Genomic DNA, 10,317 nt, shown 5'->3' with positions numbered 1-10,317 from the left:
TTCTTTCTCTCTCTCTCTCTCCATCCTGGAATATGCATTCCTTCTTTCTCTCTTCATTCTCTCTCTCTTTCTCTTTCTCTCTCTCATCCTAGAATATGCACTCCTTCTTACTCTCTCTCTTTCTCTTTCTCTCTCCATCCTAGAATATGCATTCCTTCTTTCTCTCTTCTTTCTCTCTTCATTCTCTCTCTCCCTCTCAAATTCAAAAGAAGCTTTATTGGCAAGACCATAACGTTCTACAGTATTACCAAAGCATTTGGGTTGAATAATAAGTGATTATACTCTCTCTCTCTCTCTCCATCCATGAATATGTATTCCTCTCTTCATTCTCTCTCTCTCTCTCTCTCTCTCTCTTCCACTCCTCCTCCTCCAGTGTGGGTAACCCAGCGGTGGCGCGGGTGAATAAGGTGCAGCGCTCTGCCAGCTTCGGCGTGCCCAATGCCAACTCCATCAAGCAGATGCTGCTGGACTGGTGTCGTGCCAAGACCCGCTCCTACCAGGTGACCTGTCTCCCTGTTCTCCCTCTCCCTCTCTCTCTCTCTCTCTCTCTCTCTCTCTCTCTCTCCCTCTCTCTGTTCTCTCTCTCTCTCCTCAGGTGACCTGTCTCCCTGTTCTCCCTCTCTCTCTCTCTCTGTCTCTCTCTCTGTCTCTCTCTCTCTTTTCTCTCTCTCTCTCTCTCTCACTCTCTCTCACTCTCTTGCCACCTACCTCTCTCTGTCTCTCTGTCCCTTAATCTTCTGTCTCCCTCCCTCTCTCTTTCGCCATCTCCTTCTCTCTCCCTCTCTCTCTCTCTCTCTCTCACTCTCTCACTCTCTTGCCACCTCCCTCTCTCTGTCTCTCTGTCCCTTAATCTTCTGTCTCCCTCCCTCTCTCTTTCGCCATCTCCTTCTCTCTCCCTCTCTCTCTCCCTCCCTCCCTCTCTCTCTCTCTATCTGGCGATCTCCCTCTCTTCTTACCTCTTTCTTTTCCCTTTCTCTCTTCCTGATCTCTCTCCTATGTGTGTGTGTGTGTGTGTGTGTGTGTGTGTGTGTGTGTGTGTGTGTGTGTGTGTAGAACGTGGAGATAAAGAACTTCTCGACGAGCTGGTGCAACGGCATGGCCTTCTGTGCGCTGGTGCACAACTTCTTCCCCCAGGCCTTCGACTACGAGAGCCTCAGCCCCACCAACCGCAGACACAACTTCCAGCTGGCCTTCGACACGGCTGAGTGAGTACACGCACACACACACACACACACACACACACACACACGCACACACTCGCGGGCGCACACAGCTGAGTGAGTACACGCACAAACACACACACACTCGCGAGCACCGACACACACACACACACACACACACACACACAGCTGAGTGAGTACATGCACAAACACACACTCGCGAGCACCGACACACACACACACACACACACACACACACACACACACACACAGCTGAGTGAGTACACGCACACACACACACACTCGCTCGCACCGACACACACACACACACACACACACACACACACACACACACACACACACACACACACACACACACACACACACACACACACACACACACACACACACACACACATACATACACTTGTGGTCTTGTGTGTTCTATGCATGTAGGGGTTTGGTCTGGGTCTCTCCAGATGAACGCTGATGAATCAATGTGTGACCTTAACATGACGACCTCATGTGAACTTTGACCTAACGTAATGAACTCATCTGACCCCTCTGACCCTTTCTCCTGGTGGCGGATGCCTGCGTGTGAGTGGGCAGGGCTGCAGCCCTAACCAGCGCCCGCCCTTCCCTCCCCCCCTCTCCCCCCCTCCCCCCTACTAGGGAATGTCCTACTCTACCTGCAACCTTAAGACGTCCCGGGAATGCCCAATGTACTCATCTACTACATATACTACCTCCATCCATCCATCTGTCCTTCTCTCCTCCCTCTCTCTCTCTCTCTCTCACCGGCGCTCTCTCTCTCTCTCTCTCTCTCTCTCTGTGTCTCTATCTGTTCCTCTGTTAGTTGTCTCTCTGACCTCTGACCCCTGTGTTCTTCCTGTTTCCCTCACTCCTAACGTCCCGCCCCCTTCCTCACTATTGGCTGCTTCCCACCAATCCACCATAGCTGTTGATGATGCTGCTGGTGACACCTGAAACAGAACAGGGTCGTATGACTCCTGCATGCCTTCGCTCTCCATCACCCCCCTCCTGCAACTCCACCCATAAACCCCAACACACACACACACACACACACACACACACACACACACGTATGAAAGGCTGTGGTGAGAAAAGACAGACAGATGATTCTGCAGATAGGTCAGATATAAACACACTACTTCCTCAGATAAGGAGTATTATTACAGTGAGGAAGACACAGTGTGTGTGTGTGTGTGTGTGTGTGTGTGTGTGTGTGTGTGTGTGTGTGTGTGTGTGTGTGTGTGTGTGTGTGTGTGTGTGTGTGTGTGTGTGTGTGTGTGTGTGTGTGTGTGTGTGTGTGTGTGTGTGTGTGTGTGTGTGTGTGTAGGTGGGTGGGGGGGGGCAATGTATTTGGTATGATCTGATTGTGTGTGTGTGTGTGTGTGTGTGTGTGTGTGTGTGTGTGTGTGTGTGTGTGTGTGTGCATGCAGCTGTTGTAGAACAGGTCATAGTCCATCTCCCATCTGTTTCCATGAACAATACTAATTTTGAACTCTTAACACACGCACACACACACACACACACACACACACACACACACACACGCACACGCACACTTTTACCTTTAACTCACTGTGTTTGTGTTTGTGTTTGTGTGTGTTAGTGTGACCGAGAGTGGCCGTTTAACAGTAGACGTTCTTTTCTCTGTTTAGACCGTAGCATTCAAAGCAGTGTTGTTCTATCAATGTGTGCACCTCACATGACTCACGTATTAGCCAAAACACACAACTGTTGTAATGGACATCGTCTGGTGCTCCATTGGACATCACGTTGTGTGTGTGTATGTGTGTTTGTGTAGTTTACAGGCATGGAGGCACACGTTTTGTTTATGTCTGTGGTTGATGAGCATGTAAACACATGTTTGTTTGTTTGTTGACACTGAGAATATAATGTTGTTGTTGTTTTTGTGTTTCCCCTTCTTTTGTCTTTTGTCTCTGTCTCTCTCTCTCTCCTGACACCTCTCTCCCTGGCTGGTCACACTTTTTTTATTCCATCTCTCATCCTCCCCTTTTCTCTACACCTCCCCTTTTCTCTCATTCTACCCTTTTTCTCCTCTCTTTTCTTTCACCTCCACTTTCTGTAATTCTTTTCTGTTCTACATTTCTGTCCCTTTTTTTTTCTTTCCCACTTTTCTCTCCCTCTTCTCCTCTTCTCTCCCTCTTCTCCACTTCTCTCCCTCTTCTTCTCTCCCTCTTCTCCACTTGTCTCCATCTCTTCTCTCCCTCTTCTACCTCTCTCTTTTCTCCCTCTTCTCCCTCTCTTCTCTCCCTCTTCTCCCTCTCTCTTCTCTCTCGCTCTCTCTCTTGTCTCCCTCTTCTCCCTCTCTCTCCTCTTCTCTCCTCCTCTTCTCCTCTTCTCTCCCTCTTCTCTCCCACTTCTCCCTCTCTTCTCTCCCTCTTTTCCTCTTCTCTCCCTCTCTTCTGCTCTTCTCTCTCTCTTCTCTCCCTCTCTTCTCTCCCTCTTCTCCCCCCCCCCCCCCCCTCCTGTGCGTCGTGCTCCGGGGCACAGGGAGCTGGCAGACGTGCCGTGTCTGCTGGATGTGGAGGACATGGTAGGCATGCGGGAGCCTGACTGGAAGTGTGTGTACACGTACCTGCAGGAGTTCTACCGGGGCCTGGTGCTCAAGGGCCTCGTCAAGACCAAAGGCTCGGCCTGACCTGATAGGCCACACACACCCCCCCCCCCACGGTGAGACTGGCCCCGCCCCCCTCTCCTCAGAGCCCCGCCCTCGCAGAGGAAGAGCCCCAACATGCCAGCTGGCTCCGATGGGATCTTACACGCTCAGATTTTTCCACCGACTGCTTCTCTGTTAGCTGGGAGAGGGTTGAGATTGGTGTGTGTGTGTGTGTGTGTGTGTGTGTGTGTGTGTGTGTTTTATGCACACACATAGAAAATATGAATTGTTATATTGTTCGAGAATGCTAAATGAATTTAGCACGCCTTTTCAAGTGTGCTGTTTGGCTGCTTAGCAACATGTGTTTGTTCCCCATGCTGGAACCTTGAGAGAAGTGTGTGTGTGTGTGTGTGTGTGTGTGTGTGTGTGTGTGTGTGTGTGTTTGTGTGTGTGTGTGTGTGTGTTTGTGTCTGTGTGTGTGTGTGTGTGTGTTTGTGTGGACCATCATTGTCCCAGCCACCAAACATGGACACGCAGATCACATGGCACTAGGCCACAGGGCTCTGCTCTATCTCTCCAGCACTTCTGATACACAAATCATCCCAGTAACAAACACACACACACACACACAGACACAGACACACACACACACACACACACACACACACACACACACACACACACACACACACACACACACACACACACATAAGGCCTGTTAAAGTGCATCATGTACGTATGCAGGTGCTTTATGTTGTTCAGTTGTAGGTGATCTGGTGATCTGAGCTTGTTCGTCATGACAGCCACTTCTTATCCTCTCTCTGTTGAGCAGACGGCCGTAAACAAGCACAGGCAGTGGATTCTCAGAGGCTCTTCCCCTATGTTCTGTGTTCTATGTACAGATCTCACATAGTTAACTCAATCAACAACAAGGTCTCATTTGAAACAATCTTTCAAGACTTTTGCAGTTAGCTGGTCAGGTCCACTGAAAGGTTGCTCTAAGACACAGACTGGTTCAGTACCTTCTGAAGTGCGGGACTGTAGCGTTCGGAACAGTGAACTGTTCTCAGACTGCCAGCCATAGAACTAGCGCTCCATCTAGTGGAGAGTTTCAGTAATTGCATGACAGTTTCTTCAGTTCTAGGTCCCGGTGTTTACAGCTGCTATGTTGAGATCTCTGCTGGAGGTGAACTACAGCATTAACTGTCCAACCCTAAGCTAACTTTTTTGCACCTATTGTGTTTGTTTTCTCTTGGTTTCTCCTTTCCTCCCCTGCTCGCTCTCTCTCCCTCCCTGCTCTCTCTTTCTCTTTATCCCTGCTCCCTCTATCTATCCCTCTCTCTTTCTCTCTCCCTCTTCTTCCCTTCTCTCTCCCTCTTTCCCTTCTCTCTCTCTCCCTCCCTGCTCTCTCCCTCTCTGCTCTTTCTCTATCTATCTTTCTCTCCCTCCCTTCTCTCTCCCTCTCTGCTCTCTCCCTCCCTTCTCTCTCCCTGTTCTCTCTCCCTCCCTCCCTCCCTGCTCTCTCTCTTTCTTTCACTCTCTCTCTCTCTATCTCTCTCCCTCCCTGCTCTATCTCTCTCTCCCCCTCCCTGCTCTCTCTCTCTCCCTCCCTGCTCTCTCTCTCTTTCTTTCTCTCTCCCTCCCTCCCTGCTCTCTCTCTCTTTCTCTCTCCCTCCCTCCCTGCTCTCTTTCTTTCACTCTCTCTCTCTCTATCTCTCTCCCTCCCTGCTCTTTCTCTCTGTCTCTCCCTGTTCTCTCTCTCTCTCCCTCCCTGCTCTCTCTCTTTCTTTCTCTTTCTCTCTCCCTCCCTCCCTGCTCTCTCTCTCTATCTTTCACTCTCTCTCTCTCCCTCCCTGCTCTCTCCCTCCCTGCTCTCCCTCTCTCTCTCAGGGAATGTGCTAACTGCATGCCTCTGTTGGAGGTGGAGGACATGATGATCATGGGGAACAAGCCCGACTCCAAGTGTGTGTTCACATACGTGCAGTCGCTCGTCAACCACCTGCGTCGCGTGGAGATGCGTCGGGGTGTGGTGTCTGACCTGTGACCTGCCGACACACACACACACACACACACACACCAATGTCCCCCTCACACACAGAGTGACGCTGTTTTTAAAACAAAAGGAAACTAAGTTATTTTATTATTTTAACCTCAAGAGAGCTGTTCCCCCTCCCAACTGAGATGTCAGGACTTTAACAAAAAAAAAAAATAAGCAAGCTAAGTGAGCGACGTGTGTACTGTACGTAGCTGTATCAGAGCATAGCAGAGGGTGGTGTGTATTGTAACTTCCTCTAGCAGATGCTGTATTTGATGTTATTTTACGTCTGCGGACGTGCATGCTTAAAAGAAGAAAAGAAAAAAACGTTGCAGACTTCAGCTCTGCATCCAGTGTTCATATTATTGGATGGTGTTCAGATTCAGATGTTTTTATTAGTTATTGTTATTCCAGGATGATGTTTTTTATTTAAGTTGCTATGGAGTTGCTATGGAGCACAGGTGTGAACCGCGGGTAGCCTCACTATCTACTGACGACATCACAACGTTGAGACCCCAGCCTGACCCCCTCAGCCACTGACTGACGTGTGAGGTGTTCTGAGAGCACACTCCAGATATCCAGGTTCCGTGTGGGGTCTTCAGCGCGCACACACACACACACACACACACACACACACAGGTTCACACTCTCTTGCACAAGCACAACACTTTCACTCACACACTCGGGTGTCTCCGACCCGGTGTATTTATGGTTGGATTGTTTGGTGTGGGTGTACAGACTTCACGTTGACACTTTTCACTCACTCCTTGTCATCCCAAAAAAAAACGGCAGATTCTTGCCACAGTCCCGTATTCTATCAAGTCCAAAGCCAGCGGTACTATTTAAATCTTTTTATCTCACTCACTGAGTACTGTAGGGAACAGTCTGCAGTAACCATGGCCAGCTTTTTGGGTTATTTTAATAGAGAAAAGTTAAAATTAGTTTTGATTTGTGAAAAGAGTTTAGTGTCCCAAGGCTGGCTGTAGTGAAGCTGGTCCTGATTCACTGCTGCTTCCTGATTCCACTGTGTGTTTTTCACCGTTAGTAGATTCTGTACATACTCGCTGTAGGTGTAGTCCCACCAAAGACTACATTACCCACAATTCTCCTACCGCCAAGATCGCTTTGTGCTAGCGCATGTTCCTCTGTAGAGCACACGTCATTTAACCATTAAAGAAACTTTAAGGAACTAATGATGACTGGCTGTGGTTTTTTTTATTCACATCTTTCGTAAAAACAGTTCTTCACAATGTTGACCACTTTTTGATTGACAGGCTCCCCCAGCCTATAGTGTACCCAAACCCCGCCTACCTAGACGAGGTTCATCAGCCTCAAGCCAATCCGGAGATTTTACGCTCAAGGCATCATTATGGTCTAGAGAAGGAGGGGGCTTTAGCTACACGCTAAACTGAGGGAGATTTTACCACACATTTAAACACACACAGATTGTATGTCACTAATCACACACACACACACGACACACCTTTCCACGATCTCACACACTCACAATGGAAAGAAAACATACTAACACATCATGCACATCCCAAATGAGGAGCAGTAACGTTGGGAAGTATACGCATGGTGGACGACAGAGACAAACTATGCTGATGACGAAGGTGATGATGAAGGTGAGTGGCACAGTGCCTAGAGCAGCTGATTGGCCACTGGGTCCGAGCCCACTATAAGTCAGCGCGCTGCTGGGCGTCGGCTGGAGTTTCGGCCGCAGGGGCCTGCTCCTCGGGGAAGGGGCTGCTCTTGGCTGGAGAGAAGCGGAACTCTTCGGGCACCTCTTCCTCCGCCTGAGCCTTCTTGTAGAAGCCAAGCTTGTCCAGCAGGGCGGTGATCTCGTCCCGGGTCATATCTGACAGAGGGATGCGCTGCAGGAGAGAGAGAGAGACAGGTGAGACGGCTACAGGTGAGACAGCCACAGGTGAGACAGGTACAGGAGAGAGAGAGACAGGTGAGACGGGTACAGGTGAGAAAGATAGGTGAGACGGCTACAGGTGAGACAGGTACAGGAGAGAGAGAGACAGGTGAGACAGCCACAGGAGAAAGAGACAGGTGAGACAGCCACAGGAGAGAGAGATAGGTGAGACGGCCACAGGAGAGAGAGACAGGTGAGACAGCCACAGGAGAGAGAGACAGGTGAGACAGCCACAGGAGAGAGAGACAGGTGAGACAGCCACAGGAGAGAGAGACAGGTGAGACGGCCACAGGAGAGAGAGACAGGTGAGACGGGTACAGGTGAGACAGGTACAGGTGAGATGGCTACAGGTCAACTATACATTCACAGCTCAAGGCCCATAATTTCAATATTCTGATGCAACAGAAATGTGTATTTTTTTTTTTTTTTTTTTGTAATTTGATGAACCTTAAACTCATGCCAGTGAAGAAACAATAGTTCATACCCAAATAATTACCATTACACATAAACTGTCCACAACAGAGGTTATTTCATGCAATATAGAAGTTATCATAGTGTGTTAACTATAAAGTGGGGGGGGGGGGGTTTGAGCAATTCCAGCTTGTGTTTTCCTCATATTGTGTTACTTATTATAAAAAAAAACTCTGGGAAAAGTGACTCACATCCAGCTCCTGGTGGTAGTGGTTGAGGAGGACGAGCTCGGGGTCGGCCCCAGGGATGTGCTTCATCTCCAGGTTATGGCTAGAAGAGGGAAGTCAAGGGGAACACGCCAACAGAACACTGGGCTCATGCCAAGCCACAGCGATGACGAGTCAATCTATGCACATAAATGTGTGGACATTCTGGAAATCGGAGTGAGGTTGTATCCCTGCTGATGGAGTAAGACTTTATCACTCTGACAGGTTTATGTATGTGAATAGTTGTATTTGAATCTATATTTTTCATAAACAGTGCAGTCACAACAGTGAAGTACGTACAAAATACCCCCAAAACGACAATGCAATGGTGTAATGAGATCTTCATGAGGTCCATAAACAAGTATACTGAATTAAAGTCTCTAAAGTGTTATCATGGTTGTGTGTGTTAGAAGATAAAGAATCAAAGTAAGGATACTAAAGAGGGATATCCTGGGTCACAAAGGCCTTGACCTAAAATGAGCAAAGAAGGTCGTCAAAAAAGATAAGGCAGTTGTACTCTGTAATCAAGGTTGTGATACGAACAAGAGCGGAGTTACCTACCTCCCTCAGTCGATTCAGCTGTCATCCTCCACACGTCTGTAATGAGAGATAAGCGGATACGAGGTGTAAGGTGCCGTGAAAGAGAATAAGGTAAGAATCACATTCACAGGTGTTGTACGCTTGTTGAATACACTACACAGCCTTGAGTACACAAAAGCCAACTAGGTCACTTGACACGCCTCAGGTCGTAGCACACAAAATAACGACTGTGCTCCCACGTTACGATTCGGTCCTCGTACCTCTTCGGGAAACCCCATGGGAAATGTAACTAGAATAAATGTCTTAGAAAAGAGCCATTTATCTCACACATAATTGCCATGGTGGCGACTCAAATTTCACCTTCCGGTGAGAAATAACACCGGAGGCTACTCTCTCCTTTGTGAGGGGACACAAAAGGACATGTTAGAACGGTGGCAGAGATTTAACTGATAAACTTAGCATCAACCCTTGCTAGCGATTCTTTCTAACGAAAACGATCAGTAAACTAATCTGATCCCAACAACTTCTTGCGCGGAATGATTTAATGAAACACTCGTGGTCTGCTAGCCTGTTTATTCATTTTGGATGATCAAAAAAAAGGTTTTCCGCTTTCCTGCCTCAGTGACATCTCCGTTAGCAACCACATGGATTGTCTTAGCACATCCTATTTAAGAGAGCGGGATGAATTGTGCACTCGAAAACAACTCCACCAGTGTGTCAGAGATTTTCCTCTAATGAATGAAGCATCACAACTTCAGGTATCACTGGCTTTCACTTAGGTGCTTGCTGATGATGACAATCGCTAAAGTTATCAATCCGCCCCCTCCGCCATTAGCAACATTACCAATCATAGATGTATACTAGGCTACGCTTACCTCTACTTTAGCTTTTGCCAGGCCTTGAAGCTTCTCAGGGTCCAACTCGTGTGCAGAGCACACTGCTGGAAGCAGCGCAGCGAGCAGGAACAGCCACATCTGTGCAGTTGTCCGGGGATACAGTCCGTCTGAACACTGATGAGTCCCTCACAGACTATTCCCAGTCGTCTCAACTCACGCAAGAGCTAGAGTTTATGCTCAGTCTAGAGCTGGGCAGTCTCTGTGAGTGTGTACAGTTTGAAACCTTATGTCATGTCCGGTATCTATGCCACGTCAAGCTCCTCCTACATCTCGCGAAAGGATGAGAACGCGAGTAGTTCGTCATTCGGCATCACCTCGTCACTCACCACATGGGAGATGCAAAAATGTGAACGTCGTCCTGTCTTTCAGGGTCAAAAATGTAATGTGCTGTTCGCGTTAGGCGAATGAAAATCCGCGTTTGTAGCCAAGAAGCTTTCT

The 10,317-nt window shown here is 48.4% G+C and overlaps 2 protein-coding genes across 2 annotated transcripts in view; one reads left to right on the top strand and one right to left on the bottom strand.

Moving 5' to 3' along the window:
* smtnb (smoothelin b) overlaps positions 1–6,990 on the top strand; it is a 66,979-nt gene extending 59,989 nt beyond the window's left edge. The window contains exons 17-19 of the mRNA XM_080851947.1: positions 374–500; positions 1,054–1,205; positions 5,698–6,990. Coding sequence (XP_080708073.1) covers positions 374–500; positions 1,054–1,205; positions 5,698–5,851 — 433 coding nt within the window. The 3' untranslated portion in view covers positions 5,852–6,990. The remainder of the gene's footprint in view (positions 1–373; positions 501–1,053; positions 1,206–5,697) is intronic.
* Positions 6,991–7,078: 88 nt separating this feature from the next.
* selenom (selenoprotein M) lies at positions 7,079–10,072 on the bottom strand. The gene is made up of 5 exons (XM_080852441.1): positions 9,859–10,072; positions 9,005–9,040; positions 8,880–8,914; positions 8,429–8,507; positions 7,079–7,719 (listed from the first exon to the last, which is right to left on the bottom strand). Exons 1-5 carry the CDS (start codon positions 9,955–9,957, stop codon positions 7,522–7,524), a joined length of 447 nt encoding a protein of 148 aa, XP_080708567.1. The 5' UTR covers positions 9,958–10,072; the 3' UTR covers positions 7,079–7,521.
* Positions 10,073–10,317: the final 245 nt, after the last annotated feature.

The sequence above is a fragment of the Sprattus sprattus genome, assembly GCF_963457725.1.
Source record: "Sprattus sprattus genome assembly, chromosome: 15".
Lineage (NCBI taxonomy): Eukaryota > Metazoa > Chordata > Actinopteri > Clupeiformes > Clupeidae > Sprattus > Sprattus sprattus.
The sequence above is the reverse complement of the archived record's forward strand: the minus strand, read 5'-3'. Positions and strand labels throughout refer to the sequence as shown.